The 23,222-nt window shown below is 39.0% G+C and overlaps 1 protein-coding gene across 6 annotated transcripts in view; it reads left to right on the top strand.

The window, feature by feature from the left end:
* The window catches only part of LOC110464622 (zwei Ig domain protein zig-8-like), a 138,759-nt gene that overhangs the window by 96,244 nt on the left and 19,293 nt on the right, over positions 1 to 23,222 (top strand). For 5 of the 6 annotated variants that reach the window (XM_021519944.1, XM_021519948.1, XM_021519947.1 and 2 more), the window contains 2 exons: positions 16,301 to 16,511; positions 18,950 to 18,970. In XM_021519944.1, the coding sequence (XP_021375619.1) occupies positions 16,301 to 16,511; positions 18,950 to 18,970 (232 nt within the window). The remainder of the gene's footprint in view (positions 1 to 16,300; positions 16,512 to 18,949; positions 18,971 to 23,222) is intronic. The other variant, XM_021519946.1, reaches the window with a different exon arrangement.

The raw sequence follows: 23,222 nt of genomic DNA, 5'->3' as shown, positions 1-23,222 counted from the left end.
ACAAACCTTATCTACAGTAACACGTACAAACCTTATCTATAATAACACGTATAAAAACCTTATCTACACAAACACATCAAAACCCTATCGACAGTGACACGTCCAAACTTTATCTACAGAAACACGTGCAACCCTTATCTACAGAATCAGGTACAAACCTTATCTACACAAACACATAAAAAACCTATCAACAGAAACACGTACAAACCTTATCTACAGTGACACGTACAAACCTTATCTACAGTAACACGTACAAACCTTATCTACATTGACACGAACAAACCTTATCTACAGTAACACGTACACACCTTATCTACAGTAACACGTACAAACCTTATCTATAATAACACGTATAAAATCCTTATCTACACAAACACATCAAAACCCTATCGGCAGTGACACGTAAAAACTTTATGCACAGAAACACGTACAACCCTTATCTACAGTAACACGTACAATCCTTCTCTATAATAACACGTATAAAAACCTTATCTACACAAACACATAAAAAACCTATCAACAGTAACACGTACAAACCATATCTACATTGACACGAACAAACCTTACCTACAGTAACACGTACAAACCTTATCTACAGTAACACATACAAACCTTATCTACAGAAACACGTACAAATCTCATCTACAGAAACACGTACAATCCTTATCTACATTGACACGTACAAACCTTATCTACAGTAACACGTACAAACCTTATATACAGTAACACGTACAAACCTTATCTACAGAAACACGTACAAATATCATCTACAGAAACACGTACAAACCTTATCTACATTGACACGTACAAACCTTATCTACAGTAACACGTACAAACCTTATATACAGTAACACGTACAACCCTTATCTACAGAAACACGTACAAACCTTATCTACAGTACCACGTACAAACCCTATCTACATAAACACTTAAATGGCAGTATGTCAGTTATACAAATGTACATCGCTACTTGATCAGCGGAGATTCACAAACACCTTAAAAATCGTTTTATTTTGATACTAGAAACATGTACATTCTTTTGTTAAAAAAAATTCAAATATATCTTTGTGTACAATATTTTTTTATCATTTTCAACAATATATTTTCATTTACAGCAAAACTAAACGGAAAATGCTGTATATATCCTACACTGTTTTTGTTGTTTTGTCGCCTATGATTTTGAATCACCCCTGTTGACCTGAATGAATTATATCCTCTGAGTCCATTGACTTTGGAACATTCTGTTCTGGAGTTCATTTGATCTCTTGGTTCTCTAGGATGACGAGTGAGGACCGACTGGTTACCAGTAGCCTGTAGGTTTCGTTCTCACGTTCATCCCAATCCCCATCTTCACAAAGACACTTCCCATCTTCATTGCGGACATCAAGTCAAATCCCACATCAAAATTTTGCATTCAAATCGTTTTGAGGTTTGCTGCACCCAGACTGAAATCCTATTATTCAATTATACTCCTTACGATTCTAATTATGTTCGAATTGAAATTTAATATAAGCGTTTAGGTGAAATAGAACGATAACTTCGTATTCGTATAGTACATATCTTACATCGTTCCTCCAACGTCGTCAGAACGCTGGAGAGACATGCAAATATTTCCATGATAAAACAATACAAAACGCATGCAAAAATAGACAATTCAGTCTATATAAAATTTGTCATTTGCCAAATCAGAACTCATAAACCCGAGACGAAATGACTTGTCTGACTGTTAACGTGTCGGTATAGGAAGGTCCTGGTCTCTCTGGGGGAAACCCATACGACAGATCACAAGACATGCAGCATGCTTTACATATTGTGTTGCTGATACTCCAAAGATATATGAGAAGATGTCACGCCAAAAGACTCATAAATCTTAATCATACATCCTGCTGCTGAATTTAATATTAGATTGAAACAATAGGCAATTGTATTAAATTGGGAAATGACGGACATTAATGCCCCTCTCCAGACAAGTTTCCCTTTAAAATCAAATTCCAGATATGACTTATCTTGGGCTAATAGACAACAGTCTCTTTTCGCTGGCAAACATATTTCTCTGAGTGAGGGAATCAAGTTTCGCTATCGTGCGAAGAACATTACGGATTATGTACAAACGACGTGGATGGCGGCAGGTAGACTTGTTTATTGTCCACATTACGTAACAAGCCTAAACGGTATCCCAGGGGTCGGGATCAACCCCCAGACTCATGCCCTCCTTGTACTTTCATTAACATACAAAATTAGACGAGAATTTCAGAAACACATGTAGTACATATATAGCCAGGTACATGTTTATGTCTGTCTGTTTTTATTTCTGTCAGTCAATTAAATTCCGACATTTCAATGTGATACTTTGTAAGAAGTACCAGGCTCATTCATGGACAACTGCAGATGCAGCTGTAGTCGACATTAGTCATACGATTTAATTTAAAATTAGATTACCGACGATTTGGGAAATCTTTAAGCATACTTTACATGTGTTTATTATTTCTCTCAAAATCAAATTCCGACGAACTGAAAGCAAATAGGCTAAGTGGCACGCGATTTCTTGGTATAGGACAGGCCTACTTTCAAATTCAAATGTTCTCAGGTTTTACATTGCCTCATAGTGTAAAATCCAGTGATCTACATACACTCCAATATCTATAACATTATCCGTAAATCGAATGTCAGCGGTTCAACCACATACAGCTAAAATGTACTTAAAATGTAGTATGTGTCCGAACTATGTCTGAAACTACATATCTTACGATACCAGGAAAAAATCTGTAACGATTGACATCTTAAAACCCAGCAGCGTTTGTGATATTTTATTAGTTCGCAAATGATGAACAACACGACAAACGGTAAAACGATGGGACCTCTAGGAATGATTTTGAAATAGACATGTGAAACGAAGCATTCTCTGTTACTCTGTGGCAAAGTTGACCTTTTAGCGCAGTTCTTTCCTTCAGTACATACATCTACCTACACTAATGTCTGTTTGGTACTTATAAAGGATCGATGGTTTATGTCGGGTGCTATATTACAGCACAGGAACTATCGGTCAAGGATCCGGATTAAGAAGTGATCGGGTCGATACCGTGCCTGTTGTGCTATCAATTGATTCCGGACCAGTTTATCCGTCTGTTCACGACAAACATGGAAACTCCATTGGGTAATATGCCGGAACAATGGCCACCCACGAGTCCTTAAGTCGTCCATTCAGTGTGATGGTAAGTCTGTTTCCGGTCCGTCCGATTGACAATATAGGGTCACAGTAAGTTTCCTGGCTTGGCTTATTCGTTGTGTGCGTATTGTTTCCGCAAATAAATGTTTCTGAAAGCATACAGTGACAGCAATGTATTGTCTGTGGGTATTGTTAACCAACAACTGTGGGGATCACGCGATCGTTACTACGGGTATCGATGACACTATTGTATGGTTATCATTCGCATTCTTATGATATATGAGTATGTCGATTATTTAGCAGTTATCAAAACAACAACAAAAAACACACACAAAAAACAGCAATCCCTTGATTTATACAAAAGGGATTGGGCACAAGTTATCCAACCTTTGTAAAGCCCTTTTCGAAATATACATGTATATATACAAGATGGTAATTTTTAAATTAATTAATATCTGCAATTAAGTTTAATGTTAGAGAGAGAGAGAGAGAGAGAGAGAGAGAGAGAGAGAGAGAGAGAGAGAGAGAGAGAGAGTTTGAAGATATTTAATATGTGATCGTGGTAGTGATCTTCTCCGACACTGACGGCACTAGTAATCCCTTATCAATGTTCTTATAAAAATTACAAAAAACGGAGATACATTTGGAGTTTGATTTAGATACATATAAAACTGCTAAATGAACTGAACAATTGTATGTAAATTATATTGAACAATTTTACACGTAATGTATGTATTCTTTGAGTGCCTGTTTGCTACTCGCGAGCGAAACTAATGAATTGGTCTTCCATCAGCAACCTCTTCAAAACTTAATGACGCCGTAGCTCTGATCGATAGGAACTGTCTGGTGGTGGAAGTGGTTCCGTGAGATTATATTAAAGCTTATGATATTTATAACATAACAGGGTATAGGTTAGTGTTTCCGCAAAATATTCAGATTAATAGAGAAAATAGGAAAAATATACCGCAGGGTCAACACACAAGGACAAAATACAGCGTCAACACGTGCACACAAGACACGCTACAATACAGCGTTAACGTACATGGAAAACATACACTACAGCGTCAACACACAAGGACAAAATACATGTATATGCATGTGCTATAAGCGTCAAGACAAACTACAATACAGCATTAACGTACATGGACAAAACATACTACGGCGTCAGCACACAAGGACAAAATACATGTACATGCATGTGATATAGGCGTCAACACACAAGGACAAAATATGCTATAACGCGTCGACACACAAGTCACGCTACAATACAGCGTCAACATACAAGGACAAAACATACCACAGCGTCAACACACAAGGACAAAACACAGCGTCAACATACAAGGACAAAACACACTACAGCGTCAACATACAAGGACAAAACACAGCGTCAACACGTACACACAAGGCACGTTATATTACAGCGTCAACATACAAGGACAAACACACTACAGCGTCAACATACAAGGACAAAACAATACTACAGCGTCACCATACAAGGACAAAACAATACAACAGGGTCAACATACAAGGACAAAACACACTAAAGCGTCAACATACAAGGACAAATTAATACTACAGCGTCAATATACAAGGACAAAACAATACTACAGCGTCAACATGTACAAGGACAAAACACACTACAGCGTCAACATTCAAGGACAAAAAACACTACAGCGTCAACATACAAGGACAAAACAATACTACAGCGTCAACATGTACAAGGACAAAACACACTACAGCGTCAACATACAAGGACAAAACAATACTACAGCGTCAACATGTAACATCGGAACTCAAAGGAGCAACCAATCTTTGTACTTTAATACATTGTTTGATATGTAAAGATGGACACCTCTTTAATCGTTCATTCTCCCTTTTTTTAAATGCCGTTAAACTAAATGAACCTGCAATCTGTTATACTGAAAAACTACTTATTTTGACATGAATTCTCAGTTAACAATCCATTGTATCCGATGTTTTGTGGAAAAACTTGACTATATTGGAAACCGGTTGACGTGAAGTGATTAAAAGTCCCCGAGTATTTCAATATAAAAGAGTTTGACTTGTGATTAGCTTGCAATAAAACGAGACCGATCAAAGCAATTCAGATATAAATGTCAACTCAAACTATTCCAATTAAACCAACTTCCTCGTGACCTTAACCATTACGAGATAAACAGCAATGCGATATTCAATTGTTCTTTTCCATGTTTAAATAAAGCGCAATAAAATAACCCAACCAAGAGGTTTTGAAATTCTGATAAAAGTTGCTTCACAAAATATCTATATGGAACCGAAACGACTTGACCTTAATTTTACCCGATAAACGGCGCTGCAGAGTCCCCGTTAACTTGACGAGATATGGAAATGATGAGTTCCATATCACTTCAGAGTAATGACTAGGTTATATGCTCCTACAGTGTTCAAACACTAAACCGTTATAAAAACTGTATCCTCAAACAGCTTTACCGTTACAGTTTACGGTAGAGCGACACTACAGGAATGATTTTATGCAAAACCTGTTTTTTCTATTACAGAGCGTACTAGGTCGGTTAGGTCTAACCTCTGTGGGTAAGAATATCTTACAGCCCAGATGTTGATTTTTTTCTCGTATAATGGCGGCGATCAAACCTCGGGAACCTGATCTTATTACAGGTTCCTGCTTGATCACAAAGTAACACACCTTTGTTAATGATCTACCCGAACACGTTAAAATGTTGAAATTTTTGCCGTGTAACACATTACCCAAAATATGTAGCATTCTATCAAAGACATACTTTTTTTTTGATAATTGTTGTGAATGCATTCTTGCGAAAATATCACTCAGCTGAGCAAACCCTGGATAAATCAATCACTAATGCAGAATGCTGTTAGTTACATGTTATACTACACAAAAATAAACTAAATTAATGTAATTGCATTTTACGCTGTCATAATATATTTGAGGTATTTCACCATTGCACTTGATGGATTACTGAACTACTGGTGTGTTCTATCACGCGTGTTACATAATGGTTTTTACTTTACCGAGGCACCTGACAAAACCACTGTTTCCAAATGCACTTTGATGTTATTCTCTACGACATGAATTCAATTTATTCCTAGGTTCATTGCACTTTTTATATAAAGATTTTCATACAACGTACTGATTCGACCTTAAAACCACTTTGTACTACATCTTTTTTAGTTTGTTTAGGAACAAACATTGTTCTAAAATGTCCCCATAGTGGCATGTTTATTCCTCGGAACAATTTGTAACACAATTATAAAAAAAAAACATGCAAACTATTGTCCCTATTTATACAAATACTTGATTATTGGTGTCGCACCTCATGAATCTAACATAGTAACAGACCTGAAACACTTATGTATCAACGACCCACATTCAATGACTCTTGAAAATAGTGATAGCATTTAACGCAAAGAGTCACGTGAACGGGGTTTAATTATTGCACCCGCACGCGCATACAATGGTTAAAAATGTAGTCTCGTGTACTACATTCGTAGGTGCGTATACATGACGTGATGAAAGATACCATCATCAATGAACGCGGGCAAAGAGTACACGACTTCAACCACTGTCCCTCTATGTTGCTAGTACAGGTAGATGTCATAGTTTCATCGCCGTTCTATGTCTCTTACAACAATTTCACGCCAGTTCCCCAACGTTTCATATCTCTTAAACTTGTAACAATTTCACCGTTTCACCATTTCGCCTGTCATCATTCTACCCGTGATTAAACATATTTGTAATATTAAATGCCTTCTTTTACAAAACCGACTTAAAACGAAAGTGACGTTAAACATGTAAGAATGTTTTAAAAACTCGGACTGTATAAAGGCATTGTAAACATGAAGCGATGACACACGAATTATTGCATCAGGTCAAGACTACAAAATGTGTATCATATGGATATGGGATAAGTTATAATAATCCAGAGCGTGTATTGTCCGTTCGCGTATATGTAGTGTGGAATGGTTTTGCACAACGATAAGCGTGGCGTGTTTATTGGCAAGTATACATTGTTAGTTTGGACAGTTGCATGATACGGACACAAAAAGGTGGGAAACTACCAACTGGGGTCTCCAAGGACCGAATTATCGTGCAAGGCGGTCTGCTCATTTCGTACAGCTTGCGAGCGCAATCCGCTACAGGTCCCCGGTGGCGGCTCTATCAGACAACAATACCAAAAAGGTTTCGCAACATTTGCAAAACTCGAGATGTTACTTTGATAAAATGCTGGTAAGAAACAGAAATATTTATCTCCTTTCCGATTTGAGGGAACCTTATGGACTGTGTATATATGTTGGTTCGGTAACTGATAACGTCAGTTTAAAAATGCATTATCTCCGACTGAAACGCACTTGGGATGTTTACTTTTCCAAATGACCCGGGCGCCCATTATGTTTTATTGTCGGATTTTCTGCTATCTTTTTCCTGAGAGACAACTCGGCAATGGTCTGCCTCTCTGTGTTTTAAGTTATGATGCTATTTATTTAAGAGCGGAAGTCTTATAATTAAAACCCCATTGAAATCAGACACTAAAACATGTAACGTTTACAAATACAATGTACAACTTGCACTGAATCATTGGTTTTACATCAGGAAGTGCTCCCCGCGTACAAACTCCGTTATTTATACGCAGTTTACATCCTTGCCATGCGTGATGTTACATTTTAATTGAGCCTTAGCTGAGTATGCTAGTGTCTCATTGATCACATTGATTGGAAATTTATGACAAAGTTAAAAGTGTTCCATTCTATCTGACTTTTGTGAGAAGTCTGTTTTTGTAAGCAATAATTTGCTGTTTGCGTGTAGATTTTATACATATATATCGTAATGACTTGTCAGACGCGGAGTCACCACGCCATGTCATGCGACTTCACGTTTACATATAATCTCCCTATTAGTTGATCGTGACAATTAAGTCACATGAGCAGTTGTTATCTCTATCTTCGCGTTTTGACATATGTCCCACCAACCTGGGGCGCACAATCACCTTACAACTTAAAACATAAATAGCTCACTGCCAACCCCAGGCTCAAAACAATCGATACCCCTATACATACATCAATCTTGCATTTAATACCAAATTAATATTTAATGTTTCTGAAAACGAAAATGTATGTTGTGGTTGAGGTATATTCAGTTTTTGACACTACATATCCGATATATTAATTGATTAATGTTGAAATGGGCCGGAGCGATATCTCACTATCAGTATGATGTAGGGTAGCGTCTTTTAATGGGTTCCACTGTCCCGTAATGATGTATGCTTTTTCAAGCGCAAATTATTTTGTTATGAATAACAATGGTATCGCCTATACATCAAAACTCATTACTTCCTGTATAATGAGCTGACAAAGATCTCACTGAAACGGGTGTAATGAAGAACAGATCTGACATTACTGAGCCATAGGCTAGAGTGTTGAAGAAATATTCAACTGGGCGTTTTTTTTATCAATTGTTGTTATCACATGTTTCCTAATTGAAAAAGCACAGAAGTTTCGATGAGAAACCTGGGAGCACATCTCTTAAGACAGAGGTCTTAGTGCGCGATTACGTCTTTTATCTTCCAGTATGTTAAAGCAACGGTAAAACCTACAGAGTTTCTTATGTTAAACATTAAAGTGTACATGCATGTTCATGCGTACATCCGAAATGAAAGCTATATATCCCGTTGCCAAAATCCCTAGAATTGAACTTTTGTGGGTTTGGTATTGATGAATGGAGAGAATGTGTGAAACTGGATGTACACGTATATATCATTTAGATGTACACCCAAAGTCACTTGCTCACACAGACCGACTTATGTCGTCGTGACGAGCATGTCTCCGTTTTTAAAGTGCGGAACTCCACAATGACATGTCTTGGCTAAATATTGGATTTCCGCCCATACATCACCGCGGTCTCTGCCATAGATCGGCAGAACATGGCCGCTCCGGTCGGCTGTCGGCTTGGGAGGCAAGTACGAGCGGGATGGGACGATTAATCAAAGGAAACTGATAGGAACTCATCTTAAAATCACAGACTCGTGTAGCGTTTTAAGATTCATTTCATCTTCTTCGACATAAAAACTACCAACATTCTATCTCTGACCAAATCAATCCGCAGCAAATAGCTATGTAACTGATGTTTAATACTACACTCTCTAGTCAACACAGGTAGCATTGATGATCCCGTACTGACATCTGAAAAATATCTGTTGAAAAATCAATTTAGCGAACACCAAGCATTTAAGGAGACTCAGAGAAACTAATTATAGTGTAGTTTGATGGAAGTCAGAGTGTGCATCTCAAGGAAACCTGCTTAGGAAATGTATTAAAGGAGAAACAATCTAAGCATGTGTTATTTACTACAATGACAACTTTCAGCAACGAAAATGTTAATTAATTGTTTAGGATATTTTCAAGGTTTTACTTGTTTGTTTCTCTAATTGTGTATTGCCGTACGTGGCGACACCCTGATTATTGTCATTATGGATTCACTAAGTCGGGATACTTGGATGCTCTTAATTAACAGTTTGACAGGGATTTCAGAAAATTTAACCAGATTTAGGAACGAGTATCAACCTATGTTTTATTGTAACGTTATGTTAAACAAAAGTTGAATTCCTGCTTGTAATTCTCACTAACTCCAAGACCTGTCCTGTTACCTACTGCCACAATACAGCGGTACCTGTGATGTTCAGAAACGTACATATCTTCCTGCATATGTGACATGTGAAGGTGATGGTTTTTATTACGATAAGTTTATTATACAACATATATCCTATGGGTTTTTTTCTTCTCTGATACATACGTAGCAGCCTCTAGTTTAATGACATACAAATGTGACACTGTAAAATATTATTATATACACCTGAAGTACGGTCTGGGAAGTGGTATAATTTTGACTGCTCCCAGCGTTACGACAACAATTACGCACGCCTTTCGTGGTCATAAACCTTGGAGATCCGCGTTAGTTCCCAAGTTACGTCATTTTACATGTTGGTGAATCGCTTTTATACATATTTCATACATGTAAGTTCACTGTATTAGCGATGAAAAAGTCTTGAAGTACTAACTGAAGATATTGCCCAATTACATTTTGTTACGACACCGGTTGCAATGAGGCAATGATACATGTATATATACGTACTTGTTTGTCCGGAGTTTTAACATCTCGCAATAGCTGAGCTCAGTATGAAGACGGTGTTGGTTATTTTAAGGTGTCATAAATTAAATGTCATGACATAGACAAGGCAGCATGACACTCCTCCTTGTCACGTGATTCTGACAACGGGCTAACCGGAAGTATATAAGAGAACAAGATCCGTTTTCTTGAAGCCGTTCTCCTGCTCAAGCTTGCATTCTATACTCAAGCCAAATTTCCTGTAACACGTTAAAATCATATAACGCGGTCACAACACACGTGTGTACATTGATGACAGTATCCAGCTTTCAGTCTCTCCAAAATACATGCTAGTCGCTGCGAAAATATATTATTTATTAATGTGTCGCGCACAACTGAAATTGGGGTTGAGAACAGAATCGGTACTAAAACAGGAGGGCGGGTTTATGAATACGGACCCTTGTTGCGAGGAACGATTTTATGACACTACATGATAGGATGACATTTTTTTAATATTTTGCAGTATTTTACAACGTTATGACACTGTACATACTTTGCGTCATTAAAATGCAAGACATATTCGAAGACAGATATAATACGCTAAATTCGCGACTTTACGACGTAATATAGGGATATAAATGGTTCGACATTAGCACACGCGCTAAATGCTACATCACGTTTTGTCGCTACAGTGCACATTACAACACAGGCGAGATACCGTCACCTGTTCATCACGCCTCGGCATGACTGGCACTCACGAGGGAGCACTAGACTCCACCTCACTGCCGTTTGATAGTCTGGCGGTCCCGGGGGTAATCCTGTCCGGATCGGTTAGTGTCTCTGGCTCAATAATGCGGTATACGAACCTCCATTTCGTTACCACTAAACACGATAAAACGTAATTTATAAGCAAATCCCTTATTGTTTCGGGATTGTCGATTTGGAGTGTCGTTAAAACTAATTGTAGTACGAGTGGTATTCCCACTCAGACGCCTATATGGTTATGTAGACTGACCCGTACCATAACAGAATGTTAATACGACTCGATTTGTGTAACCTACCGCTAATTATACATACAAATGATAGAGATTCGATATCAAATCAGATATGTTTACACCGACGGTGTTTCTTTATTCTTGTTGTTCCGCCACCGTGGTCATACAATCATGGACATATTTGCATATGTTTGTAATGTTTCCTATAGGAATATAACATATTTACATCACCGCCTACAATTAAACGAATAACCGAGTCGATGTTGTATCCGCCCAACGGGTTTATCTAGTCACCCCTGAACCGCATCCCCCGAGTATCCTTACTCAATATCCTAGAGCATCTCCAAAGTTTTTATGTTTGTTAAGGAATCTCACTTGATCTCGACTGTCTGATATCTAAATCCCCTGGATTAAACATGGTATTTGTAAAATCGCGAAGCTACTCGATCGAGCCAGAACGAATTGCTTGCACCGACTCCTGGTGCTATTATAAGTCACTGGCTTTGTAGGCAGACAACCAGGGTTCGATTCCCGACATGTGCCCTCTACAGAACTCCTGGGGCTACAGTAATCCCCGGCTTTGACCCGGCTTTGACTCCAAGTCGTAGGTTCCGTGTTTCATTACCTGTAAAACACACCTTTATTGTGATCAAAATAAGTTTAATCTGCTCTAGAGGTTATCGGTACTTTTATGCACCTATACTTATCCAGATGTTGTCAGTTGATTTCGGCTCTGTGTCATAATTAGGAACCCATATTCGGAACTCATTTCTGATTGGGGTCAGCTACTACATATATTACACTGTAGGACCCTATCCAGAACTCATCCAAGATTCGGTTAAGGTATATTGTATTATTTGGAACCCATATAGGAACTCATCCTCTCACTAGTAATTAGATCCTCTTTCCTTACTATTTATAAACATCTTCATTTGTAGACCGTAATCTAAATGGACTGATTATAACAAATCAAATGTTTCTTAAGAAATACATGAAACATACTGACGGTATTTCTATTAATCAGGAATTGATTCCAAGAATAAAATTCTAATAACAACATGGCTATCTACACATGTTCAGAATCAGATTCTGAATTGTGCTGAGAATTCGATTTTACATTAATTACTCCTCAAGATTGAAATCGGAGAATACAGAAATAATTAAGAAAAACTCCAGTCGAGTTAATTGTCCTCGTGCCACTGACAAACTGGTATCTGATTCTTTGGCGAGGCATTACTGTGGTATCAACAAAATGTCGGTGTTATACATTAACATGCTTGCCACGATTCAGGAACAGTTACATTCTCTGTCATAACTATGTATAGAAATTACTTAAACCAATTACTACAGAAGGCATGTTCATTAGGCATTTCACCGTATTTCTGCAATAATGACGATTGTCATCACAGAGTGGCATTCCTCTGAAACTGGCGTCACGTTGCCCCCTGCCTGCGCGGGTGCTGCATGCCGGCCCACGCCTATTAGCGGGTAGTTGGGATGATCTGCCAAACACTACATTAACGGGGAGGGGACAGGAATTATTACACTAACGGGGAAGGGGACGACAGGAATTACCCGAGTTCTCCTCTCCGTATCTCAGTGACGACCCTACCTTTGATTTGTTTCTCTTTTCTCTCCGTGACAAACGAGGGAAAACGAGACGGAACCAAAGAACCCACATCGAGCATCAAAGCATTTATCCGCTTTCTTCGGGTCTTCTTTTACACACTTGTGCGTTCTTCCGGTGCCAATTCTACAATGGCGCTCCAAAGTGAGGCGATCTCTTGGTCGTTAATCATACAAACTCAACCAGAACATTGCAAAGCGATAGTTTTGCTGTCTGTTTTCAAGCTTTTCTCGGAAGCATGGTGTTTGGCAAAGTAGACATTTCCATACACCATTGCAGAACGCGTCTTTCATCAAGCTCGGCGTTAGGGTTACCGTTCCTGCTATCTCTATTATTACGTGTGAAGCCATTAGAACGTGTACGGTTCGCACCACTGTACTGGATGATACCCTGCCTTACCAAATAGCGCATTCCTTTACAGTTCTAAGAGAGGCTTACATTCGCTGTAACGGTTTGTGTAATGGGGCACTAAGCCACAAATGACATGGCATGCCTATCGTTATAGTTGACAAACCGATATGCTTTTTTCATTTCTTATTTCTTTGATCAACTATAGTATTCCATTTTTCAGCATATTATCTTAATTGTTTTCACTCGATGGTATCACAATCACTAACATTTCACAGTTATGAATATTGATTTTAACAAGCAACCCACGTGTTACGTAATGTACGATCGAGCGAATTTGTGATAGGCTGATTATTTCATCTGTGACCTCATTCAATCATATATATTTATAGGTACCAGATCTAGACGTTGAAGTTTGAAGACGCGTGCTTTCAATCTGGGCTATGTGATGCATTTGTAAATTTAATAATCGTTGAAAGTTTATGTTATATTAGTGAATAAACATTGCATACGCGCTTCTAGCGCTGAGAAACGTGCATTTCTAACATAACTCTTTAAAGAACAGATATGACGAAAATGAAGGTCAAGACTGCCCCACATATTGGGGACAATACTTTAGACAAACTTATATTTTTGTTGAACAGTTTGGCCGCATGTTGTAGTGCTACCTTGTCTGTTTATAATATTACATACGTGAAACAAGTCTTATAAAATGGTTCAATGCTAAACAACTAACGCAACGCAAACTCAGGCTTACAGCGTACAAGAAGGACAGCTTTGGGAATTGTGCTGTATTAAACAAAATATGTAACTGTAGAATTTTTGAATTGATTGCAAATATACATTAATATTAATGTGCGTGCCGTCGTTGGTTTTTCCACGCAGGATTGCCAAATCCTGTTTATAATCGTTTGTCAATCATAATTTTGTGTGGAGTCTGTCGTTCCATGCACATACAAATAAATGCATACGTATATGCTGGTGTATCATGGGTGCCCATTGGATTGACATTTAGTTCGGATCTATTTGTGTATGGATAATGTGATAAATTTTGTGCTATTTCACTTCAAACTTATGAACTCAGTTAATTATAATGAATTGATTGTTTTAAATTTGTTATGTGTAATAGGAATGGCTGCATTTTCGAATTTCCATAGAGTAGAATAAAATACCCATGCGTTAACTGCAAGAAGAACAAAATACCTATTAACGTTTAATTTTCTCTGTTAGTAGGTAAAGGAAATCGATTAGTAAATGTTTTTCAATTTGAAAGAAAAGTGTTCCTGAATGTTTTTCCCTGTGCAAGGGAAAGAAACCTATGTTTTTCATTGTAAATGAAACAGTCTTTAATGTTTCCCCTAGACGACACATTGCCCAACAGTGCATTGGTAAGGGTAACAATCAATGTTTCCCTTGGTAAGGGTAACGATCAATGTTTCCCTTGGTAAGGGTAGCATTCAATGTTTTCCTTCGTAAGGGTAACAATCAATGTTTCCCTTGGTAAATGTAACAATCAATGTTTCCCTTGGTAAAGGTAACAATCAATGTTTCCCTTGGTAAAAGTAACAATCAATGTTTCCCTTGGTAAGGGTAACAATCAATGTTTCCCTTAGTAAAGGTAACAATCAATGTTTCCCTTGGTACAGGTAACAATCAATGTTTCCCTTGGTAAGGGTAGCAATCAATGTCTCCCTTGGTACAGGTAACAATCAATGTTTCCCTTAGTAAAGGTAACAATCAATGTTTCCCTTGGTACAGGTAACAATCAATGTTTCCCTTGGTAAGGGTAACAATCAATGTTTCCCTTGGTGAAAGAATGTATGTGATGTTACTTTATGCAAAGAATATGTCTGGAGAATTCCCACATTTAAACTCTTGGGTGTAGCAGGAATATCACACACTGGGGAAAAACGTGGATACACTTGTCTGTCAAGGGTACACGGATTCCCTGTTCCACCTTAGGATGAGACACTCCGCCTATTTTATGTAACGTTTCATTGAGAACAATTGAATACGTCACATTTTACAATTATAAACACTCATATTTTAGTTTGGAGAGTGGCGTAAAGGACAATTTTTGTCTCCTAACAATTTCATTTCAGGGCCAATAAAAGTTTAACAATTCCACATATAAATAGTAAAAGTAATTGAATTATTTGCCTCCTTGAGGACAAGCTAGGCATGTCTCAATAATCGGGTCGACATTTAACGCATTTAACCCCATCGGGTTGAAATAACCACCTACGCAGGTCAAGACAGCTCACATGCGCCGTTTATAAAAGTCCCAATGACACAAGTGTCAAATTGTACGCGAGAGCAATAATCCATCGCTCATGTGTAATATGAACAGAGATATCAGAAACCTCGGGATACGATTTTTAAAACATCCGGTAAAACCTTGTGATGAATCTCCAAATTCTTACCCTCTGTGTGGAGATTTCTCTGTCTACATCGCAGATGATTCGTTGATACTATTTGCAACCTCAATGCTTTCCTACACTGTATGTCATGGTACAGTAGCAGAGTCCTCAATGTTTCCCCGAGAAACCCCCATGTGTGGTGTTCAGAAGTTCACAGACAGGTTATTGGTACTTTCACAGTGTCCCTTACTTAAGCTCAGAAACCTTACCAAACACATCATATCCCCTGGTAGATTTACACAGCTGTAACGGGCAGATTTACTTGGTAGTGATCAAGTTTGTGATTTAACATTTGTCCCCACCACGTGAAGCCACACTGATGCGTCAGTTTCGGTTTAAAGCGTCTTACGTCAGTTTTGATCTCATACAAGCCTTACCATAAATAACGAATTTTATGTAGAAATGCAAAAACAAGTTTATCTAGTGGAACAATTAAAGGGAATTAATTATGGTATGCATTATATTTAACATCACGACAGAAGCACAGATCGCTTCCGATTATCATATTTTCCACTTGCCCTCAGTGTGATAGAAGGTACAGTGTCGTTTTATCATGAGATACATGTAACTTTATACAGACGTACATACATAAACTTGATGATCGAGTCTAATTATCTGCTTTATTTCCAGGTGATATGGAAGAAAGTTAAGGAGAAGCATGCTCTGACTGTGGGTGAGTTTGTGTTCGTCAAGGATCCCAGCTTCAGTGTAAAACACATACCGTACCGGGACGAGTGGAATCTGATGATCAACAACATTCAGCTCAAACACGCCGGCAAGTTCGAGTGTCAGGTCAGCACCAAAGAAAACATGCATCGATTCATCACGCTCACAGTCTCAGGTAACTGTCATCAGTAACTTTACACATAATGTTATACTGCACTGTCCCTCTAAACCCCTCCATGTATATGTCAGCATTGAACTGCTTTTATTTGGCATTCATAGTCAATATAAATTCCAACTGGAAAGGACAAACTACATGCAGCGCGCTACTATGAATTCCTCTAGTAAGAATGTTTTCTTGGGTAATTATACAGTTACTATATTATGTGTGAAAAAATGTTTATGAATATACTGTATCAGGTATTTACATTGCCACAAGGCCCCTCAAATGCCACTTTAAAGTGTTTCATCACTGGAATCTCATAACTTAGTCAATATACAATGACACTCCAACCCGTCCCATTTTTGCGACAACGGACTTACCATAAACACGTACCGGTATGGGTTTGGGGACACCTTCAAAAGAATCATGAAAACAGGAGAAAAAGTACAGAGGTGTTTTAATTGGGACAAAAGATCGGTATTGGTTACTTTAATGTTCTCAACGCAGAAGATACAAAAGAAACAACTCAAATTCGGCTTGGGCCTGAAAGTTAAATCCTGATGTATTTAGCAACAATACAATCTTAGGGAAAAGTTATGATGTCTCGAGAGGTTTGACACTGTTTGAGGTTTCCTCTAATGTTCGGGGTAGGACCAGACCTGCTGTACCCACTGTATGTTAACAGAGGCGCATTATGTTGGTTCCCCGTCAAATCAAGGGATTTTCATTGGTGTCTTCTGCTTAAATAAAATGAATGGACCAGCATTGACCCGCTGCCATCATTGCCGTACTTGGGATTTGTCGTCTAGTTTCGATTTTTCCTACTCTTTCTTTTCAATGGTGTCTCCATAGGTCCCAGTCTTCATTTGACCTTTACTGTTGAGAGGATATTAAACCCCATACAACCCGTCTAACAAATCATTTACAGTGTAATACAATGTACGATCCAGGTAAAAGCAGTTTAACGGTAACATAATCACTCAGTACAGCAGTCGACAACGACATGCCTAACATGCAATTTACGTAGTAAGACTAGTTTTATAGAGAAATCATTTATGTCTCAAACTCAGACTGTTTCATGAGGCCGATTGAGTGGACAGTTGATATCAATTGATGAGGCTATCGTATCGCGTTATCAAGGGACATGTACATACATGTACCAGTGTATACAACCAACTCATTGGCCTCAACTGCGATTGGTTTTCGATCTGGATAGATAACAATAAAGTTATCTGACATGGCAGTAGAGTTTTTGTCCTCGGGGGACGTGGGATTGCTAGGGAAACAAGAACCGAGCTAGAGAATGTGAGATATGTGTTATAATAAGTGGAACAATCTATACTGTCATTCCCGACGAAGTTCAAATTAAAGTGTAGATACGGTATTCCCTGGAGTTCGGCATCGTCAGAAATAAACTCCGGGGTCTCAGACAGCCTTTAAAGGAACTGCCGAAATGTCCTTGGAAGTGGCAGATATAACAACAGATGACTGTTAGATTATAAGGCTGTATCTAAGACATTTCAGTGGGAGGGAGGGTAGCTTCAGTTCCCCGTCACTAAGCAGCTCTATAACTTTCTACTTACACAGCCAGACAATCTCATTGATCGATAAAAAGCATTTGATTCCCTTGATAATAAGAGACTAAATGATAACTTATTACATGGCTAAGACATGCGTACACACGGGAATGGATGGTACATTCGTGGTGGTAGGCGAATCAACATAAGAACTTATTAGGTTCGGCGTACGTTACAAGCAACGGTAAATATGTTATTTTTACAAACTGTTTTTCTGCAAACCGTCTCCAAAATAAACATATTTTCCACCAAAGAAATGAATGCTCCGTTGTCGAGGTTATGTGTATAGCGTTCTTTTGACGATTTTATGTGTTTAGGGTTCTGGCACAGAAAGTAATATGTTGGTTGAGGATGATGAACCCTCTGTGTAGCCACTTTGATGTGCCTTGTTGTACCGGTATTGAGTTGACGGGCCGCTATCACTGTAGTGCACGGGCAGAATCCACTAATTACATGTGTACAACATGGTGTATGTCTGTACGGTGTTTGTTGAATGACACGAGCTACAAGTGATGTTGTCGAGAAGAGAGCCCCCATAACGAGCCACTTAATGTCGAGCTTTGACGTCCGGCATGTCCTCTTAGGTAGCATGCAATAGCATAACCACAGTGGAACTATGAAGTACATCTCTGTATAATTAAAGAAATAACAGCTCCCGTACCTGAATTATTATTTATATAGATAGTGAGGACATACACATACTACATTCGACGTGCTTGTGAAAAAACCTATACATACATAATGTATTTACGCGAGCAATAAGTATCTTATACAATTGCTAATACTAAAAAAATAGAATGATTGCACGTGCAAAATACTTGAAAAAACGACATATAACTGATGTTTATATATGTCACTATGTTTATTTGTTTACAGACAAAAAGAAACGGATAAAGAGTAAGTTAAAGAGTTGTGATCCTACCTAATACATATGTAACAGTTTTCGTAAACCTAACAAATACTGTAACTCTTGTTTACATCAACTCATTGACGTCTAGTCATATACCTGAAGCCTAAATAACCTACACAACAACATATCGCCTCCTGGTCTGTTCTTTGGTAATTGTGAAATAAGTATCGTTAAAACCAACTCACTTACTTCAGGTCCTATCATTCACTACGAAATAACGTTTGCTTATAACCAACTACCTTTGGGCACTAACCATATCTGTAACACCAACCATCGTTTCTCTGCGCCTGTCTGTGATTTCTTTGTCTCGGACTCACCTTTGCATTGAACGCGTCATGTTTTACGAGAAATGATACCACTCAAATATAATACAATATTTTGTAAATGGTACATTAACAAGTTGAATCCAGAATACCGCAGCTATTATACTATATCATAATGACAAGCATACGAAACGATAAATGTTTACCGTTATCATATTAATTTATAATGATACCAAAACCATTGGTTGTAATAATTTCCCACATTTTAAAACTGCTCCCTATAATATAAATTGTATTACTACAGCATCGTTATCAGTGGTGCCACACACTGTAAGCATATATCGGTGCCACACTGACAACACACATTGGTGCCCCACAGTGAAAGCATATATCGGCGCCACACTGATATACATTGATGCCACACCGACACACATTGGTGTCACACAGTGTAGCATACATCGGTGCCACACTGACACACATTGGTGCCACACAGTGTAGCATTTATCGGTGCCACACCGACACACATTGGTGTCACACAGTGTAGCATATATCGGTGCCACACTGACACACATTGGTGTCACACAGTGTAGCATATATTGGTGCCACACCGACACACATTGGTGTCACACAGTGAAGCATATATCGGTGCCACACTGACACACATTGGTGCCACACAGTGTAGCATATATCGGTGCCACACTGATACACATTGGTGCCAAACAGTGTAGCATATATCGGTGCCACACTGATACACATTGATGCCACACAGTGTTGACATACATTGATGCCACACCGACACACAGTTGTGCTACACAATGTTGACATACATTGATGCCACACCGACACACATTGGTGCCACACAGTGGTGGCATACATTGATACCACACCGACACACATTGGTGCCACACAGTGGTGACATACATTGATGCCACACCGATACACAGTTGTGCTACACAGTGGTGGCATACCTTGATGCCACACCGACACACATTGGTGCCACACAGTGTTGACATACATTGATGCCACACCGACACACAGTTGTGCTACACAATGTTGACATAAATTGATGCCACACCGACACACAGTGTAAGCATATATCGGTGCCACACTGATACACATTGGTGCCACACTGATACACATTGGTGCCACACAGTCTTGACATACATTGGTGCCACACCGACACACAGTTGTGCTACACAGTGACGCCACATAAAGAGCAAATGTAGGAATATCTACATTTGTACGTGTAACTAGATATAATCTGTTATCTGTCATAACTAATACTCTATTTAATTCTAACTAGGCTTATATACTGATATAATTGTTTTATACCAATGATGACTATTGGGCCTTAACCTCGACTTTGCTTGTTTGTTTGTTCAAACGATGACACCGCGTCCCTAACATTGACTTAAACTGTTTGTATGTGCCGGTGATGACCCCGGAGCCCTCACCTTTACTTTAGTTGTTTGTTTGTACCAACGATGACTCCGGGCCCTCAACTTTACTTTACATATTTGTTTGTACCAACTATAACCCCCGGGGTGCTAACCTTGACTTATTTGCTTGTACCGACGATAACCCCGGGGTCACCACCTCGACTTTACTTATTTGTTTGTGCCAAATATAACCCCCGGGGTGCTTACCTTTACTTATTTGTTTGTACCGACGATAACCCCGGGGTCACCACCTCGACTTTACTTATTTGTTTGTGCCAACTATAACCCCGGAGTGCTAACCTTGACTTATTTGTTTGTACCAACAATAACCCCGGGCCCTCAACTTACTTTACATATTTGTTTGTACCAACTATAACCCCCGGAGTGCTTACCTTTACTTATTTGTTTGTACCAACGATAACCCCAGGGTCACCATCTCGACTTTACTTATTTGTTTGTGCCAATGCTAATTGCTCCAATCCAAGCATTTTTCAGGAGAAAAGTGATACTAGGTTATGCCTGTTGTCTTATCCTTTTGATTGTTGTATCGATAGCATTGGTTATTAGACACGCACATATACATACATGCTATTCGGATGAAAATATGAATATATCAAAACTTAAAAGAAAAGATACTCTAAATAATATTCCATAATCACTAGAACACATTGCAATTGCATATAATCAAATATGTGCACACGGCAATATATTGCTTCTTTGCACCAGTGTAAAATATTAATGCTAGTAACAGAACCATATGATTAATGAAAGATTAATTTTGATTTATCTGAAAGTGAAAATTAATTCGACTCAGAATATGTGTTTCATTCAACTGCAAAGAGTGTGTTAGGATGTTATCTATATTGTATTTATTTCCGTACGAATGTGATGTATACTTGGATCTGTCATCTGTTTGCAACATAAACATTACTGCTTCGCGTGTGATGGGACGATTTAACGTGGATCTGTGCGTGATTTACATTCACAAAACTATCTTACTCCCTGGTTTTAACTAAACTATTACACTATATTCTTTGTTTAGATTTCGGATGTATATCACCAAAGTAATCAGTGAATATGCTTACGGCGCAACGAACTAGTGTTATTTATTCCTCTATCACACACAACGCAGTGAAACTTCCTCCTTACAGCCTAATACAAACATCATCGTCAAACATCCTTTGTACAGACTGACACAATATCGCCAAACCTTCTCCGTACAGACTGACATAACATCCTCAAACTACCTCCGTACAGACTGACACAATATCGCCAAACCTTCTCCGTATAGACTGACACAACATCGTCAAACCTCCTCCGTCCAGACTGACAGTGTCAAACCTTATACGTACAGACTGACACAACATCGTCAAACCTCCTCCGTACAGACTGACATAACATCCTCAAACTTCCTCCGTACAAACTGACACAATATCGCCAAACCTTCTCCGTACAGACTGACACAACATCGTCAAACCTTCTCCGTACAGACTGACACAACATCGTCAAACCTCCTCCGTACAGACTGACATAGCATCCTCAAACTTCCTCCGTACAAACTGACACAATATCGCCAAACCTTCTCCGTACAGACTGACAGTGTCAAACCTTCTCCGTACACACTGACACAGCATCGTCAAACCTCCTCCGTACAGACTGACAGTATCAAACCTCCTCTATACAGACTGACACAATATCGTCAATCCTCCTCCGTACACACTGACACAACATCGTAAAACCTCCTCCGTACAGACTGACACAACATCGTCAAACCTCCTCCGTACAAACTGACACAATATCGCCAAACCTTCTCCGTACAGACTGACACAACATCGTCAAACCTCCTCCGTCCAGACTGACAGTGTCAAACCTTCTCCTTACACACTGACACAGCATCGTCAAACCTCCTCCGTAAAGACTGACAGTAACAAACCTCCTCTATACAGACTGACACAACATCGTCAATCCTCCTCCGTACACACTGACACAACATCGTAAAACCTCCTCCGTACACAATGACACAACACCGTCAAACCTCCTCCGTATAGACTGACACAATATCGCCAAACCTTCTCCGTACAGACTGACACAACATCGTCAAACCTCCTCCGTCCAGACTGACAGTGTCAAACCTTCTCCTTACACACTGACACAGCATCGTCAAACCTCCTCCGTAAAGACTGACAGTAACAAACCTCCTCTATACAGACTGACACAACATCGTCAATCCTCCTCCGTACACACTGACACAACATCGTAAAACCTCCTCCGTACACAATGACACAACACCGTCAAACCTCCTCCGTATAGACTGACACAATATCGCCAAACCTTCTCCGTACAGACTGACACAACATCGTCAAACCTCCTCCGTCCAGACTGACAGTGTCAAACCTTCTCCTTACACACTGACACAGCATCGTCAAACCTCCTCCGTACAGACTGACAGTATCAAACCTCCTCTATACAGACTGACACAACATCGTCAATCCTCCTCCGTACACACTGACACAACATCGTAAAACCTCCTCCGTACA

The sequence above is a fragment of the Mizuhopecten yessoensis genome, unplaced genomic scaffold (assembly GCF_002113885.1).
Source record: "Mizuhopecten yessoensis strain PY_sf001 unplaced genomic scaffold, ASM211388v2 scaffold11015, whole genome shotgun sequence".
NCBI lineage: Eukaryota > Metazoa > Mollusca > Bivalvia > Pectinida > Pectinidae > Mizuhopecten > Mizuhopecten yessoensis.
Note: the sequence above shows the minus strand (reverse complement) of the source record. Positions and strands in the feature narration are given on the sequence as shown.